Source organism: Schistocerca nitens, chromosome 9 (genome assembly GCF_023898315.1).
Source record: "Schistocerca nitens isolate TAMUIC-IGC-003100 chromosome 9, iqSchNite1.1, whole genome shotgun sequence".
NCBI lineage: Eukaryota > Metazoa > Arthropoda > Insecta > Orthoptera > Acrididae > Schistocerca > Schistocerca nitens.
Genome location: NC_064622.1, coordinates 481,646,554 through 481,666,200, shown reverse-complemented (window position 1 = coordinate 481,666,200; position 19,647 = coordinate 481,646,554). Strand labels below are relative to the sequence as shown.

At 42.5% G+C, this 19,647-nt stretch overlaps 1 protein-coding gene across 1 annotated transcript in view; it reads right to left on the bottom strand.

The window, feature by feature from the left end:
• Positions 1-19,647, bottom strand: part of LOC126204368 (protein qui-1-like) — a 396,210-nt gene that overhangs the window by 347,564 nt on the left and 28,999 nt on the right. The window contains exon 4 of the mRNA XM_049938742.1: positions 12,595-12,819. Within this exon, the coding sequence (XP_049794699.1) occupies positions 12,595-12,819 (225 nt within the window). The remainder of the gene's footprint in view (positions 1-12,594; positions 12,820-19,647) is intronic.

The window sequence follows — 19,647 nt, the reverse complement described above, 5'->3', positions numbered from 1 at the left end:
TAATAAGCAGATTATTAAGATTGAATGTGTGCGCCACGTTCATAAACGGATGGGAATACGTCTCCGAAAATTGAAGCAGAAAAAAGGAAAAGAGAAATCAGATGGAAAGACTCTAAATGGTAAGGGAAGACTTACAGACAAAAACATTGATGAACTCCAGCTTTATTATGGAATGGCAATAAGAACCAATACACATGACCTACAAGGGATGAAACAAGCAGTGTGGGCTACATTCTTCCACAAATCATCCACTGTTGATACACCTATACATGGTCTTTGTCCACCTGGTGCTGATTCATGGTGAAAGTACCGCAAAGCTCAGGCAGCGGGTAGCAAGCAACAATTTAGGCACAAAAATAGCATACCATCTGCAGTGATGGAAGCTATTAAACCAATATATATATATATATATATATATATATATATATATATAGAATTCGCTCATCCTGACCTCCTTTTCAAATGTCTCCATGGTCGAACACAAAACCCGAACGAGTCTTTCAATAATGTAATTTGGACCCGCATACCAAAAAATGTCTTTGTAGGAAAGAAAACTCTATGCTTGGGTGTTTCGATGTTGTGATAACGTTTAATGATGGTATAAAGGGAAGATTTGGGGCACTAGAGGAACTTGGTATCACTTCAGGTACCAAAACACTACAAGCCTTTCAGCGAATGGATCGACTTAGGATCATGAAAGCCCAGCGTGCAGCAGAGGAAATGACTAAAGAAGCAAGAGTCAGGAAAAGGAGAAAGCTTCTAGGTCGGCAGGATAGTCAAGAACAGGATCCAGATAATGCTGATTGTGGGCCTGGCTGTTTCTAGAAGCTGGCATCCCCCCATGTGTAAGTTAATATCAAATAAAATGTTTGAAGTTGATTTGCCGGAAATGACATTTTTAAAATTATTTGACCCATTAACTCTGGAACTATTACAGATACATATCTCTAATTTTACACTATGTTACCACTTAGTGTACTGCAGTTACTGAACCTCCCAAAACATCTCTACCTCTAACGGTTTTTTACTTACGGAAGAAAAAGTGGACATTTAAAAGTAAATTTTGAACAACATTTTTAAAAAATCATAACTAGCTAATTATTTGATTCTGGTTCAGTAATCAGAAAAGGAGTGACACTATACATCTCAAAAATATCAGATCTCTGTCACAGGTTCTGAGATAATGGGTCATCAATATTGCAAATTTAACACTGTGGGTAAAGGATGTACGTACTACCCTTAAGTGAGTTTGATCGTGGTGTTGTAGTCGGCGCACGAGCATTGGGACACAGCATCTCCGAGGTAGTGATGATTTTTCTCGTACAATCATTTCACGAATGTGCCGTCAATATCAGGAATCCAATAAGACATCGAATGTTCGACATCGCTGCGGCCGGGAAAAGATCCTGCAAGAACGGAACCAATGACGACTGAAGAGAACTGTTGAAGATAGACGAGACTCTGTAATGGTGCGGGACGTGTGCAGTTGGAGTGTTATGGGGCTCCTGATATGTCTAGATACGACTCTGATAGGTGACACATACGTAAGCATCCTGTCCGATGGCCTGCATTCATTCATGTCCATTGTTCATTCCGATAGACTTGGGCAATTCCAGCAGGACAATGCGACATCCTACACGTCCAGAAGTGCTACAGAGTTGCTAGAGGAACGTTCTTCTGACTTTAAACACTTCCAATGGCCACTAAACTCCCAAGAAATGAACATTATTGAGCATATCTGGGATGCCTTGCAACGTGCTGCTCAGAAGAGAGCTCCACCCCCCCCCCCCCCCCCCCCCCCGATCTCTTGCGGATTTATGGACAGCAGCGGAGGATTCATGGAATCAGTTCCCTCCAGTAGTACTTCAGACATTACTCGAGTCCTTGCCACGTCGTGTGGCGGCACATCTGCATGCTCGCGGGTCCCTACATGATACGAGGCACGTGTACCGGATTCGTTGGCTCTTCAGTGCAAATGAAAGGGCTCTCCGTTCAGGAGTGAGTCTGTTCGATTTTGTTTACGTACTAGTGGACATGGAGCAGCGAACGGCAAAACTGCTGTCTAGTCACTGCTTGATATTCCCGCAGTGCAGTGTACATTACAGACGAAGAAACACGCTCAGCATGTGGAAAAAGGGGCAAATGCACGAGTGTATAGACGCAGTAAGAGATCAGCAGTGTTTGTATAACGTTAAAAGTAAATATCACCACAATAAAAATTTGCCAAATCGAGGTGCTTTCCGCCTATTTGAAAAAGTAAAATGCGTCAGGCCCCTTGTATGCCTTCCCCTTTCTTCTTTAAAAACAATTAGACGTCTCATGCATAAAGGTAATTTTAGTCTTGGTACGCGCTAGAATCTGTTGACATGGATCCAAGTTTTGCTCAACATCATAGTTATTGTTGTTGTTGTTGTGGTCTTCAGTCCTGAGACTGGTTTGATGCAGCTCTCCATGCTACTCTATCCTGTGCAAGCTGCTTCATATCCCAGTACCTACTGCAGCCTACATCCTTCTAAATCTGCTTAGTGTTTTCATCTCTTGGTCTCCCTCTACGATTTTTACCCTCCACGCTGCCCTCCACTACCAAACTGATGATCCCTCGATGTCTCAGAACATGTCCTACCAACCGATCCCTTCTTCTAGTCAAGTTGTGCCACAAACTCCTCCGCAATTCTATTCAATACCTCCTCATTAGTTATGTGATCTACCCATCTAAACTTCAGCATTCTTCTGTAGCACCATATTTCGAAAGCTTCTATTCTCTTCTTTTCTAAACTATTCATCGTCCATGTTTCACTTCCATACATGGCTACACTCCATACAAATCCTTTCAGAAATGACTTCCTGACATTTAAATCTATACTCGATGTTAACAAATTTTTCTTATTCAGAAACGCTTTCCTTGCCATTGCCAGTCTACATTTTATATCCTCTCTACTTCGACCATCATCAGTTATTTTGCTCCCCAAATAGCAAAACTCCTTTACTACTTTAAGTGTCTCATTTCCTAATCTAATCACCCGACTTAATTCGACTACATTCCATTATCCTCGTTTTGCTTTTGTTGATGTTCATCTTATACCCTCCTTTCAAGACACTGCCCATTCCGTTCAACTGCTCTTCCAAGTCCTTTGCTGTCTTTGACAGAATTACAATGTCATCGGTGAACCTCAAAGTTTTTATTTCTTCTCCATGGATTTTAATACCTACTCCAAACTTTTCTTTTGTTTCCTTTATTGCTTGCTCAATATACAGGTTGTATAACATCGGGGATAGGCTACAACCCTGTCTGACTCCCTTCCCAACCACTGCTTCCCTTTCATACCCCTCGACTCTTATAATTGACATCTGCTTTCTGTACAAATTGTAAATAGCCTTTCGCTCCCTGTATTTTACCCCTGCCACCTTCAGAATTTGAAAGAGAGTATTCCAATCAACATTGTCAAAAGCTTTCTCTAAGTCTACAAATGCTAGAAACGTAGGTTTGCCTTTTCTTAATCTTTCTTCTAAGATAAGTCGTAAGGTTAGTATTGCCTCACGTGTTCCAACATTTCTACGGAATCCAAACTGATCTCCCCCGAGGTCTGCTTCTATCAGTTTTTCCATTCGTCTGTAAAGAATTCGCGTTAGTATTTTGCAGCTGTGACTTATTAAACTGATAGTTCGGTAATTTTGACATCTGTTAACACCTGCTTTCTTTGGGATTGGAATTATTATATTCTTCTTGAAGTCTGAGGGTATTTTGCCTGTCTCATACATCTTGCTGACCAGATGGTAGAGTTTTGTCAGGACTGGCTCTCCCAAGGCTGTCCAGTAATTCTAATGGACTGTTGTCTACTCCGGGGGCCTTGTTTGGATTCAGGTCTTTCAGTGCTCTGTCAAACTCTTCACGCAGTATCGTATCTCCCATTTCATCTTCATCTACATCCTCTTCCATTTCCATAATATTGTCCTCAAGTACATCGCCCTTGTATAGACCCTCTATATACTCCTTCCACCTTTCTGCTTTCCCTTCTTTGCTTAGAACTGGGTTTCCATCAAAGCTCTTGATATTCATGCAAGTGGTTCTCCTTTCCCTCTTTAATTTTCCTGTAGGCAGTATCTATCTTACCCCTAGTGAGGTAAGCCCCTACATCCTTACATTTGTCCTCTAGCCATCCCTGCTTAGCCATTTTGCACTTCCTGTCGATATCTTCAGTTTTAATTTACAGTTCATAACCAATAGATTGTGGTCATAGTCCACATCTGCTCCTGAAAATGTCTTACAATTTAAAACCTGGTTCCTAAATCTCTGTCTTACCATTATATAATCTATCTGATACCTTTTAGTATCTCCAGGGTTCTCCCATGTATACAACCTTCTTTCATAATTATTGAACCAAGTGTTAGCTATGATTAACTTATGCTCTGTGCAAAATTCCACCAGGCGGCTTCCTCTTTGATTTCTTAGCCTCAATCCATATTCACCTACTATGTCTCCTTCTCTCCCTTTTCCTTCTACCGAATTCCAGGCACCCATGACTATTAAATTTTCGTCTACCTTCACTATCTGAATAATTTCTTTTATTTCATCATACATTTCTTCAATTTCTTCGTCATCTGCAGAACTAGTTGTCGTATATACTTGTACTGCTGTCGTAGGCGTGGGCTTCGTGTCTATCTTGGCCACAACAATGCGTTCGCTGTGCTGTTTGTAGTAGCTTACCCGCATTCCTATTGTTTTATTCATTATTAGACCTACTCCTGCATTACCCCTATTTGATTTTGTATTTATGACCCTGTATTCGCCTGACCAAAAGTTTTGTTCCTCCTGCCAGCGAACTTCACTAATTCCTACTACATCTAACTTTAACCTACCCATTTCCCTTTTTAAATTTTCTGACCTACCTGCTCGATTAAGGGATCTGACATTCCGCGCTCCGATCCGTAGAACGCCAGTTTTCTTTCTCCTGATAACGACGTCCTCCTGAGTAGTCCCCGCCCGGAGATCCATATGGGGGACTGACTATTTTACCTCCGGAATATTTTACCCAAGAGGACGCCATCATCATTTATCCATACAGTAAAGCTGCATGCCCTCGGGAAAAATTACGGCCGTAGTTTCCCCTTGCTTTCAGCCGTTCGCAGGTACCAGCACAGCAAGGCCGTTTTGGTTAGTGTTACAAGGCCAGATCAGTCAATCATCCAGTCTGTTGCCTCTGTAACTACTGAAAAGGCTGCTGCCCCTTTTTAGGACCCACACGTTTGTCTGGCCTCTCAACAGATACCCCTCCGTTGTGGTTGCACCTGCGGTACAGCTATCTGTGTCGTTGAGGCACGCAAGCCTCCCCACTAACGGCAAGGTCCAGATTTCAAACTAGAATTTTATCACTGATGTGACGTAGATTATTGAGCTTTTAATGTGGCAAGGAAATGAATTATATAGACATATCGCTGAATATATTTATATTTTTCCACAAACCTCATTGACATTGAGGAAATGAGAACGCATGCGAATAAAGGTTGACGGTCGGTTCGCTTCGCTTGGTGCGCGACAATTAAATTTGAGTTCTGCCTTCACATTATTGTGTGACGTGACGTGATGTGTAGTGGCAGCCCGCTGGCTATTTTGCTGTCGGGATTTCTGATTGAATAATTGCTTTTCCGAGCGCAGTTATGCGTGTGGTTTCTGTTTGTCGTTCCCGCTGCGCCCGCGGTGCAACACGAATCTGTTATCTGTTATTTTTAGCCTGTTGTGGAAACGACATTTTCTCTTGTTTTGTCAAGCATATGTAAACACGGTGACATGGTTCTGATTTTTCCGCTTACATCAAACCGCAGGTTTCCTCCCCAGAAATGTTGTCCCTTGTTCGGCAGCTTAAACATTCTACGAATGTTCCCTGCGCAAAGAGTTAATTTACATTGTTATCTAGATAAAGACTTTATTACGTCCTCTGTTAAAAATATAAAACTTATACTGCGAGTGTTCAGTATGAATCTCATTTCAACTACATTATGAACAATGTAGTGGAAGAACATTGCTCTTGGGGAGATACGTATTTTATTTGTTTCATCTGGTGAAATTTGGCCTTCAGGATCTCTCTTGGTCTAACCAAGCAATCTTGGACATTAACTTTACAGTATACACTGTAATGGACTTTGTACATGAGTTACATGACAGTAATAGACAAAGTAATAAACATAATTGTTGTTGTTGTTGTTGTGGTCTTCAGTCCTGAGACTGGTTTGATGCAGCTCTCCATGCTACTCTATCCTGTGCAAGCTTCTTCATCTCCCAGTACCTACTGCAACCTACATCCTTCTGAATCTGCTTAGTGTATTGATCTCTTGGTCTCCCTCTACGATTTTTACCCTCCACGCTGCCCTCCAATGCTAAATTTGTGATCCCTTGATGCCTCAAAACATGTCCTACCAACCGATCCCTTCTTCTAGTCAAGTTGTGCCACAAACTTCTCTTCTCTCCAATCCTATTCAATACCTCCTCATTAGTTACGTGATCTACCCACCTTATCTTCAGCATTCTTCTGTAGCACCACATTTCGAAAGCTTCTATTCTCTTCTTGTCCAAACTAGTTATCGTCCATGTCTCACTTCCATACATGGCTACACTCCATACAAATACTTTCAGAAACGACTTCCTGACACCTAAATCTATACTCGATGTTAACAAATTTCTCTTCTTGAGAAACGTTTTCCTTGCCATTGCCAGTCTACATTTTATATCCTCTCTACTTCGACCATCATCGGTTATTTTACTCCCTAAATAGCAAAACTCTTTTACTACTTTAAGTGTCTCATTTCCTAGTCTAATTCCCTCAGCATCACCCGACTTAATTTGACTACATTCCATTATCCTCGTTTTGCTTTTGTTGATGTTCATCTTATATCCTCCTTTCAAGACACTGTCCATTCCGTTCAACTGCTCTTCCAAGTCCTTTGCTGTCTCTGACAGAATTACAATGTCATCGGCGAACCTCAAAGTTTTTACTTCTTCTCCATGAATTTTAATACCTACTCCGAATTTTTCTTTTGTTTCCTTTACTGCTTGCTCAATATACAGATTGAATAACATCGGGGAGAGGCTACAACCCTGTCTCACTCCTTTCCCAACCACTGCTTCCCTTTCATGCCCCTCGACTCTTATAACTGCCATCTGGTTTCTGTACAAATTGTAAATAGCCTTTCGCTCCCTGTATTTTACCCCTGCCACCTTCAGAATTTGAAAGAGAGTATTCCAGTCAACATTGTCAAAAGCTTTCTCTAAGTCTACAAATGCTAGAAATGTAGGTTTGCCTTTTCTTAATCTTTCTTCCAAGATAAGTCGTAAGGTCAGTATTGCCTCACGTGTTCCAACATTCCTACGGAATCCAAACTGATCTTCCCCGAGGTCAGCTTCTACCAGTTTTTCCATTCGTCTGTAAAGAATTCGCGTTAGTATTTTGCAGCTGTGACTTATTAAACTGATAGTTCGGTAATTTTCACATCTGTCAACACCTGCTTTCTTTGGGATTGGAATTATTATATTCTTCTTGAAGTCTGAGGGTATTTCGCCTGTCTCATACATCGTGCTCACCAGATGGTAGAGTTTTGTCATGACTGGCTCTCCCGAAGCCATCAGTAGTTCTAGTGGAATGTTGTCTACTCCCGGGGCCTTGTTTCGACTCAGGTCTTTCAGTGCTCTGTCAAACTCTTCACGCAGTATCTTATCTCCCATTTCGTCTTCATCTACATCCTCTTCCATTTCCATAATATTGTCCTCAAATACATCACCCTTGTATAAACCCTCTATATACTCCTTCCACCTTTCTACCTTCCCTTCTTTGCTTAGAACTGGGTTTCCATCTGAGCTCTTCATATTCATACAAGTGGTTCTCTTCTCTCCAAAGGTCTCTTTAATTTTCCTGTAGGCAGTATCTATCTTACCCCTAGTGAGACAAGCCTCTACATCCTTACATTTGTCCTCTAGCCATCCCTGCTTAGCCATTTTGCACTTCCTGTCGATCTCATTTTTGAGACGTTTGTATTCCTTTTTGCCTGCTTCATTTACTGCATTTTTATATTTTCTCCTTTCATCAATTAAATTCAATATTTCTCCTGTTACCCAAGGATTTCTATTAGCCCTCGTCTTTTTACCTACTTGATCGTCTGCTGCCTTCACCACTTCATCCCTCAGAGCTACCCATTCTTCTTCTACTGTATTTCTTTCCCCCATTCCTGTCAATTGTTCCCTTATGCTCTCCCTGAAACTCTCTACAACCTCTGGTTCTTTCAGTTTATCCAGGTCCCATCTCCTTAAATTCCCACCTTTTTGCAGTTTCTTCAGTTTCAATCTGCAGTTCATAACCAATAGATTGTGGTCAGAATCCACATCTGCCCCAGGAAATGTCTTACAATTTAAAACCTGGTTCCTAAATCTCTGTCTTACCATTATATAATCTATCTGAAACCTGTCAGTATCTCCTGGCTTCTTCCATGTATACAGCCTCCTTTCATGATTCTTGAACCAAGTGTTAGCTATGATTAAGTTATGCTCTGTGCAAAATTCTACAAGGCGGCTTCCTCTTTCATTCCTTCCCCCCAATCCATATTCACCTACTATGTTTCCTTCTCTCCCTTTTCCTACTGACGAATTCCAGTCACCCATGACTATTAAATTTTCGTCTCCCTTCACTACCTGAATAATTTCTTTTATCTCGTCATACATTTCATCTATTTCTTCATCATCTGCAGAGCTAGTTGGCATATAAACTTGTACTACTGTAGTAGGCATGGGCTTTGTGTCTATCTTGGCCACAATAATGCGTTCACTATGCTGTTTGTAGTAGCTAACCCGCACTCCTATTTTTTTATTCATTATTAAACCTACTCCTGCATTACCCCTATTTGATTTTGTATTTATAACCCTGTAATCACCTGACCAAAAGTCTTCTTCCTCCTGCCACCGAACTTCACTAATTCCCACTATATCTAACTTTAACCTATCCATTTCCCTTTTTAAATTTTCTAACCTACCTGCCCGATTAAGTGATCTGACATTCCACGCTCCGATCCGTAGAACGCCAGTTTTCTTTCTCCTGATAACGACGTCCTCTTGAGTAGTCCCCGCCCGGAGATCCGAATGGGGGACTATTTTACCTCCGGAATATTTTACCCAAGAGGACGCCATCATCATTTAATCACACAGTAAAGCTGCATGTCCTCGGGAAAACGGCTGCAGTTTCCCCTTGCTTTCAGCCGTTCGCAGTACCAGCACAGCAAGGCCGTTTTGGTTAATGTTACAAGGCCAGATCAGTCAATCATCCAGACTGTTGCCCCTGCAACTACTGAAAAGGCTGCTGCCCCTCTTCAGGAACCACATGTTTGTCTGGCCTCTCAACAGATACCCCTCCGTTGTGGTTGCACCTACGGTACGGCCATCTGTATCGCTGAGGCACGCAAGCCTCCCCACCAACGGCAAGGTCCATGGTTCATGGGGGGAATAATTATCAAACTAATATCATTATTGCTCCCATTATGTTAAATGCTTTCCTCAGTATATAAGTTCCTGTCAGATGGGAGTAATTATATATTAACTGAAAATCATGGCAGCAAAACTGAAAGAACAAATCGGGACGAAGAAATTAAGTGGTGCGAGAGATGATAGGGAAAGTTAATAGTAACAGAAAGAGAAGTACGTACAGCAGATGAAAGGAACAGAACGAGGTATGAGGAAAGCAAGGGTAGACCCGAGGGTGTGGCAGAGAAATTGGTTCGCTGTTAGAGAGGAACAAGACGACTGGGAAATATCGACGCGGAAACTTTGAATTTGCTCTTGAATATAGCTTGGTTTTCGATTATACTGAGATTATTGAGAATTTATGACTTGTGGGTATATGTACAAGGACGGAGAAAAAATTACGAGTTTTATGTAGTATAGATAAGGCGCTTCAGATTTTCAGCTGCAGTTATGGATTGACGATGTGCATTTTATATTGAGGATATGTGTAGAGGATTCCAGTGGCTAATACACTGCATAAGGAAACGGAGCGTGTAAAAGTGACATCCATCCTAAACGATCGTAAGGACTAAAACTTTATCAAACAACGAATTGCTTGCAACATATGACTTAAAAAAGCATTCACGGCTCGAGTCACGTGGAGTTTTGTCTATCTGTGCCCTCCTTATCTACAATAAAAGAGACTCGACAGGGCTAACGACTGGAGTAAGGGCTGGTTCTGGCTACCGGTGGGCGATGGAGTGATGGCAAGCTCTTTTTCTGTTCCAAGGAAAATTGAAAGGGTGATAGTCCCAAGTGTACCGAAAAGTTTAGTTAATACTATACTTGAATATCATATAATGTCTGATCAAACAAGTTCTAAATGACGGTTGTACAAGACCCCGAAATCTTGGAAGTTTTATAGGTGTCTAACGAAACTGAAAGAAATTCGATGTAAATTGACTCGTACACAGTCAATTTAAATACATGAACTGCATAAAAGAAGAAATAATATACTATTTAACGAATAACTCATTGACGTAACTCTGAAAAACAACTAAATAAACTATGTTCGTAACTCCAAAGGAATACCAACGTTTCTTACGGTTACTTATCTAAAAGCATATTCCTCTCACTCTTTATTCTGTCAGTTACAGAGAAAAACACCTTATCTGAAATATCATGTATATGTGTTAGTCAGACTTTGCAGAACACAACAATATTGCCAACATCTTTTTGATAAGGTAATGCTAAAAATCTGACGTGTTAGAAAAAGGGGGAGTTGTAGGCTTCAAGCGCTTCATGAAGACCATTCTGTTATCATTCCGACAATGCCACTCTTCTAGCAAGTTAAAGGCCGTACATACACCTCTCATATTATCCTACCACTATTTTCAGGTGCCCTGGTCAGTCCAATCCCTTACCAGCGTACCATTGATCAGATGTAGGAGTTGGGTACAGTGTTCTGATCGTTGTGTGTGATGCATATGCACTATCGGTAATTTACAATGAACTGCTACGCCATGTAGTGGAAGGAATGTGGAATGTTTAAAACCAAGTAGAAATCTCTCATCTCATGGCACGTCTACACATTTTCTGCTACTCCTCCTTCCAATTACGTATACCCTGCAATACTGGAGGCTGCAAAATCAATTTGAACGCCTCTCGTGACACTGAATGAGATGACCCAGTGGTAAGACACTGGAGTCTCACCTGGGAGTAGGGCAGTTCAAATTCCACATGGCTATTCAGATGTCACATGGCCACACTAAACCGATTAAGGTAAATGATGAGACAGTTCCTTTCTAAAAGGTAATAGCTGTTTTCTTTCCCAGTATTTCCCAATTACATTTTATGCTCCATGTTTAATTACCTCATCAACGACAAAATTTTTCTTTCTTCTTCCTTATCAGTGATGAATTGAAAGTGAAATCGTTAAATTCGTTATGGACACTAAATGGGTAAACAACACTCCTGGTAATGCCTCTGGAATAATTTCATTCGGGGAGATTGAGATTATTTTGTAGAGGACAAGGACTACATAACCGAGTAAATATAATATTAATAAACTCAAATACGTGTAGAACAGACCTAGTGATAAAACATAATACATACATTTTGAATATAATAATTTTGGGTATTGGGCCATGTCATTATAAAAGCTAAAGCAACTAAATTGGCAACGTTTCAACCGACTTACTGTCGCCTTTTCCATGCAGTTCACCACCCTGAAGAGGACCGCAGGAAGTTGGTCGAAATGTCGGCAATTTAGCTGCTTTAGTGGTTTATAATGACGTGCACAATAACCAAAATTGTTTTACTGAAAATGTCATCAGTCGTGGAAGCCTATGAACTAATAGATACTAATGTGTGATAGTGGGAGCAGACCTAGTATGTACCCTGAGAAATTACATAATTCCATATAGTGTGTGTTCAAACCTAATATGTACTACTCTCCTAATATATACTACCAATGGTGGGAAGCTCTCAGCCTGTCATGTCCCCCATTTGACTTTGCCTGGTGGGTAGCACCTATGGCTTATTATGTGTTCCATTTTAGTCACTTACGTGCCAATTTATGTGCCCCATTTGACTCTGCCTGGTTAGCGGCAGCTATGCTCGGTCATCTGCCCCGATTGACACGACCTAGGTAGTACTGGCTACATCATATTCAAATTTGGCCTTTGGTTAGCCACAACTACACTGACTCATGTGCCTCTTTGCCCCTGGCTAGCAGAAGCTATGATGAGGCACGACACTAGTCTGATTGGTTAGTAGCAGATGCACCACACTGTGTGCACCATTTGACTGCCCGTGTTAGCTGCAGCTACACCTCTTTTTCTGCCTCATTTGTCTGCCTGCCTTGCACCATTTGCACCATGGCATGTGCAGCCTGGTTAATGCCATCTATGCCATGCCATGTGTCCCATTCGACTCTACCTGGTTAGTACCAGTTCTGTGCCCCATTTGAATGACTTGCTAGTCACAGCTACGCCGTTCCATGAACGTCGTTCAGACCTGTCAGGCTAACCGCAGGTACGCAGGCACTAGTTCTGCTGTGCCCTACCTCAGCGCCGAACTGGCAACGCTGGCAGCACGGCGGCTCCGCTGCCACTCACCCATGCGCCGTCGCACGGCACACATGGAGCTGAAGCTGAAGTGGCCCGCGGCGAGGCTGAGCGCTCCGCCCGTGGTGGGCATCAGCAGCTCCAGCAGCTCCGTCTCGCAGAGGCCGAACTCCGTGGCGGTGAGGAAGGCCGCCAGGCGCGACACGGCCAGCCTGCCCACTTGCTCCTCCAGCTGCTCCAGTGAAGACTCCACGCGGCGTTCTAGCTCTGCAGGCTCTGGGGACAGGCAGCAAAATACCTCTCACCGCCAATTTACAGAAATGGAGATTACTAAACTACACACTGAGGTAAAAGATTTATGGGATAGCGATGTGCACATATGCAGGTGGTAGAAGTATCGCGCACACAAGGTATAAAAGGCAGAGAGCATTGGTGGAGCTGTCATTTGTACTCAGGTGAATCGTGTGAAAAGGTTTCCAACGTGATTATGGCCCGCATGAGAGGTACAGGGTGTTTCAAAAATGACCGGTATATTTGAAACGGCAATAAAAACTAAACGAGCAGCGATAGAAATACACCGTTTGTTCCAATATGCTTGGGACAACAGTACATTTTCAGGCAGACAAACTTTCGAAATTACAGTAGTTACAATTTTCAACAACAGATGGCGCTGCAAGTGATGTGAAAGATATAGAAGACAACGCAGTCTGTGGGTGCGCCATAAAAATTTCAACGGACTGGGAACGTGACGGATGAACGTGCTGGAAAGGTAGGGCGACCGCGTACGGCAACCACAGAGGGCAACGCGCAGCTAGTACAGCAGGTGATCCAACAGCGGCCTCGGGTTTCCGTTCGCCATGTTGCAGCTGCGGTCCAAATGGCGCCAATGTCCACGTATCGTCTCATGCGCCAGAGTTTACACCTCTATCCATACAAAATTCAAACGCGGCAATCCCTCAGCGCCGCTACCATTGCTGCACGAGAGACATTCGCTAACGATATAGTGCACAGGATTGATGACGGCGATATGCATGTGGGCAGCATTTGATTTACTGACGAAGCTTATTTTTACCTGGACGGCTTCGTCAATAAACAGAACTGGCGCATATGGGGAACCGAAAAGCGCCATGTTGCAGTCCCATCGTCCCTGCATCCTCAAAAAGTACTGGTCTGGGCCGCCATTTCTTCCAAAGGAATCATTGGCCCATTTTTCAGATCCGAAACGATTACTGCATCACGCTATCTGGACATTCTTCGTGGATTTGTGGCGGTACAAACTGCCTTAGACGACACTGCGAACACCTCGTAGTTTATGCAAGATGGTGCCCGGCCACATCGCACGGCCGAAGTCTTCAATTTCCTGACTGAATATTTCGATGATCGTGTGATTGCTTTGGGCTATCCGAAACATACAGGAGGCGGCGTGGATTGGCCTCACTATTCGCCAGACATGAACCCCTGTGACTTCTTTCTGTGGGGACACTTGAAAGACCAGGTGTACCGCCAGAATCCAGAAACAATTGAACAGCTGAAGCAGTACATCTCATCTGCATGTGAAGCCATTCCGCCAGACACGTTATCAAAGGTTTCGGGTAATTTCATTCAGAGACTATGCCATATTATTGCTACGCATGGTGGATATGTGGAAAATATCGTACTATAGAGTTTCCCAGACCGCAGTGCCATCTGTTGTTGAAAATTGTAACTACTGTAATTTCGAAAGTTTGTCCGCCTGAAAATGTACTGTTGTCCCAAGCATATTGCAACAAACGGTGTATTTCTATCGCTGCTCGTTTAGTTTTTATTGCCGTTTCAAATATACCGGTCATTTTTGAAACACCCTGTATTACCAGACGTTGGAGCTAGACACATGGAATATTTCATTTCGGAAATCAACTTCAATATTTCGAGATCCAAAGTGTCGATAGTGTGCTGAGAATACCAAATTTTAGGCATTGTCTCTCACCACAGACAGCACAATGGCCAACGGCCTTCACTTAACGACCGAGAGCAACGGCGTTTAGCGTAGGGTTGTCAGCGCTAACAGCAAGCAACACTGCGTGAAATAGCCGCTGAAATCAGTGTGGCACGTACGACAAACGTATGTCACGACAGTGCGGTGAAATTTGGTCTTCCTAGGTTATGGCAGCAGACGATCGACACGGCTGCCTTTGCTGACGACATCGCTTGCAGTGCCTCTCCTGCGCTCGTGACCATATTGGTTGGACCCTAGATGACTGGAAAACAGTGGCCTGTTGAGTCGCGATTTAATTGGGTAAGAGTTGACGGTAGGGTTCGGGTGCGTCGCAGTCCCCACGAAGCCACAGACCCAAGTTGTCAACAAAGCACTGTGCGAGCTAGTGGTGGCTGCATTATAGGGTGGACTGTGTTTACATGCAATGGACTGGATCCGGTGGTCCAACTGAACGGATGACTGGATGTGGTTATTTTCGGCTACGCGCAGATCATTTGCAGCGATTCATGGTCGTCACGTTGCGAAACAACAATGGAACTTTATTGATGATAATGCGTCATGTCACTGGGACACAAATATTTGCACTGATTTGAAGAACCTTCTGAACAATTCGAGCGGATGATTTGGCCAACCACATCTATCGACATGAACATCGAACATTTGTGGGTCATAAGCGAGAGGTCACTTCGTGCACAAAATCCTGCACCGGCATGCCTACAGACGCAGCACGGTGCAGTATTTATGCAGAGGACTTCCGACGACTTGTTGAGTTCGTGACAATTTATGCCACGTCGACTTGCTGTACTATGCCGACTCGATGTTAGGAGATATCCCATAACTTTTCTCACCTCAACGTACGCGTAACAGCCATGACCAAATTTTACAAGATGATCAATTTCACACAATATAGACACTCCAGGCATTTCAAACTCCAGTAAAGAAATGATGCATTCTCTTAGAGATAAGAGACATCATGACATCACTTTCAGCTATTTGTGCACATAAGAGAACTACACTCTGAATTTTTTAAGTGTGATAGCATAAAATCTTAGAAGTACATATGATATTGGGACACTATGTCAGTATTTGCATTTGTTAAAAAATTGTGCAGAATTAGGCGGATGCGCTTACGGGAGAACATGTATCCACGAGAGCAAGTGTTATGGCACCTGCTGCTGTTGTGGGCAATCATATATCGTTCGAATATAGCATTAGTAGGGAGCTGGTGGGTACAGTCACATCGCTTAAATATCTACGCGTGACGTTGCAGAGCGATATGAAATGGAATGTGCACGTCAGTCTGGTGGAATGCTCGACAATTTTGGGACAGTGTAGGTGATCCAGGGGACGGCGCCTAGAACGCTAGTGCGATCTATTCTTGAGTACTGTTCAAGTGTTTGGAATCTCCACGAGGTCGGATTAAAGGAAAGCAAGGAAGCTGTTCAGGGGCAGGCTGCTGGATTTGTTACCGGTAGGTTCACCTAGCACACAAGGTTTGCGGAGATTCTTCGTAAACTCAAATGGGAATCCATGGAGAGAAAACGATGATCTTTTCGAGAGACACTAATGCGCAAATTTAGAGAACGGGCATTTGAGGCCGACTCCACAACGCTTCGATTCTCGACAGTGTACATTTCGCGTAAGGGCCAGGTAAGATACGAGAAATTAGGACTCGTACGGAGACTTTGAGACAGTAGCTTTCACCCGCTATGTTTGCGAGTTGAGCAAGAAACGATACGACTGTTAGTGGTACGTGGTACCGATGTATTGGCAGAACACTTGGAAAATGCATCAGATTTACTGAAGAGAATGCCTACACTATGCTTGTCCGTACTCCGTTGAGTACTGCTAAGCAGTATGGGATTCTTACCAGACAGGTTTGCCGCAGGGCGTCGAAAACGTCTAAATAAGGGCAGTTCGTTTTATATTATTGCCAAATAGGGGACGGAGTGTCGCGGATATTGCAATCGACTTGGTGTGGCAATCATTAAAACAAAGGCGCTTAACGTTGGGGGGAGATCATTACACGAATTTTCAAACTTTCCACTCTGAATGTGAAAATATTTTATACAGGGAGAAATGATCATCGTAATAAAATAAGAGAACTCAGAGCTGGTACTGAAAGATTTAAGTGTTGATTTCTTCCCACGCGCTGTTGGAGAATGGAACATCACACAAATAGTCTGACGGTGGTTCGAAGAACGCTCCACTAGGCACTTAAGCCTGATATGCCGAGTAATCATGTAATGTAGATGTGGAAGGTATATACATTTTAAAAAATGATGACTTGGCACTTGGTTGTATCGTCACTTTATTATACACCCAGTTTTAGTCACAAACAAACGATCTTTAGGTATCTATATACAACAAGAAAACCAAAATAAACGGTAATTAGTAATTACAAAAACAGTCGTGATATAGTACTGGCCATTCAGAACATATTGAGTACTTGAGTACGTAAATTGTGATATCATAATCAGATGCATGACAGCTCATAATCAGTATGAAGCATCAGGTTACAAACCAACGTGTCACTCTTTTATATATAGATAAAAGGCAAAGTCCCCGATGACTGACTCATTCACTGACATATCATCGCCCAGCCCAAACCGCCCAGAGCAGAAACTTTCAATTTCGAGAGGGTATTGATCTTATACTGTAGGCGTCATTTAAGCAGAAATTGTTCGAAATTCCATCCACAAGGGAATGAAATAGGAGACGAAATGTTTTTTGAAAATTCGTCGCTTTTAAGGGAGTTTTGAAGCCAGACCTACGAAAAATCGTATTTCATTCTCGGTAGGAAATAAAGAAATATGTATTTCAGCATTTTTGGAAATTTAACCTCGATTGGCTGAAGTAGAAGGGAAAGTTTTCTGAAAATAAATCATCGTTACAGAAATCGTAAAGCATTTTTCGTGATATGTACACCCTTTCGCCTACCTCAGGTGATAACAGACCAAGATTTTCTTAAAACAGAGCACAAATTATCCAGACTATACTCATCCAGCAGATGATCCATAAACGTCTTACCTCGTTATCGTCAAATATTTGACACATTGAAACTTCCTGGCAGATTAAAACTGTGTGCCGGACGGAGACTCGAACTCCGGACCTTTGCCTTTCGCGGGCAAGTGCTCTACCAACTGAGCTACCCAAGCACGACTCACAGATTTACTTCTGCCAGTACCTCGCCTCCTACCTTCCAAACTTTACAGAAGCTCTCCTGCGAACCTCAGCGCACACACCGCTGTAGAGTGAATATTTAATTCTAGAAACATCCCCCAGGCTGTGGCTAAGCCATATCTCCGCAATATCCTTTCTTCGGGGAGTGCCAATTCTGCAATGTTGCTTTGTACATGGGAGTCCGCTGCTTTTAACGAATAGATGGTACGCCTCTTATCTAACAGAATACTAAAGAAATATCTACTATAAAAAACAATGCCCTGACTGACTGATTCATCACTTCCCAGCCCATACCGCTAAGTATAGGAACTTGAAATTTGGAGAGGGTGTTGATCTTGTACTGTAGGGGTTTTTTAAGAACGGGTTTTTAAATTATACCCCTAAGGTGGTGAATTAGAGGGCGATAGGTTGTCACTGTTAAGGCATTTTTGAAGCTAGACATATGAAATTTGGTCTTTGGGTTCTCTGTCAGAAATAAGTACGTGTTTCATCGTTTTTGGAAATTCAACCCCAATAGGGTCAAAAAGTGAGTGAGGTTTTTCTGACAATAATCGTTATTAAAGAACTATGAAGGTATTGTCAAAGCTGTATCTATGAAAACCGGTATTTGTCTTCTCAGTTACAAAAAAACAACGTGTTCAGTGTTTTTCGAAATTCAGCTATTAAGGGGGTGAAATAGGACATGAAATATTTTATGAAATATTTTATTATGAGCATGTTTAAATTTAAATCTATGAACATTTGTATTTAACTTCCCAGTTTGAAGATAAGAAATAGGCTTTTCACTGTTTTTGAAAATTCAACCTATACGTTTGTGAAATAGGGGATTAAAATGTTTATGAAAGTAATTCGATGTATTAAAATAATTTTGAAGCTAAATCTGTGAGGACTACGTCTCTCTTCTATAGAAATATCACCAGAATAACGCAAAAGGCATGATTAACAAAAGCCTTTGACTCCGGCTACCAAAATTGCTTTTTGGTCGGAAGTATCTTCCGAAAAGACCTTGCTTCTAAGCGTTATTAGCGTGGTATAAACGTGGAGCACAGTTTATTCACCAAATATCTATCGTATGTTATATGTGCTCATGGGTTAAAAAATGGTTCAGATTGCTCTGAGCACTATGGGACTTAACTTTTGAGGTCATCAATCCCTTAGAACTTAGAACTACTTAAACCTAACTAAGGACATCACACACATCCATGCCCGAGGCAGCATTCGAACCTGCGACCGTAGCGGTCGCGCGGCTCCAGACTGTAGCGCCTAGAACCGCTCGGCCACTCCGGCCGGCGCTCATGGGTTAAAGATGATTTCATATGTTAGTTGTTGACATGATATTTGATAGTGGGTGTGGGCCGTGATACATCTGATTATGTCACAATGTTAAGTATCCGGTAGGTTATGAATGACGACTACTGTTTTTGTAATTACTCATTGTGCTTTATTTTGGCCATTTCAATCTATGTAGATACCTGAGAGTGGACTGTTTATGACGGAGACCGTTTATGAAATAAAGTGGTAATTGTTGTGTACATAGTTCCGCGTAGTCAGCGCGTACACAACTTTCCCACTAGAGCGCGCCCCGCTAAGCACAACAGCGCAGGCGCAGCGCTCGTCCGTCTTCGCACTACGAGATGGCGTTGTCTTAGAGACGGACGAAATTCTGCTTCCGCGGATCCGCGTATTAATATGTAACGCAGCCAATGAGATTGCTGCTAACGTAGAACCTTTTCTCCTCGCGGACCACACTCGCGCAGTGATACATGAACGCGCGAGTTATTATAACGAGTGTACAGACCTCCGATTAGTCAGTCTGCATTAGTCTGTAGTCAAGTTTCAGTCTGCGCCTAATAAGATTATCATATTCCTGTACATAGCCACGAAGATAAATGAATAGACACTTTGTCAAGTATCAGAGATATGTGAGAATAAGGTTAACGTACCAA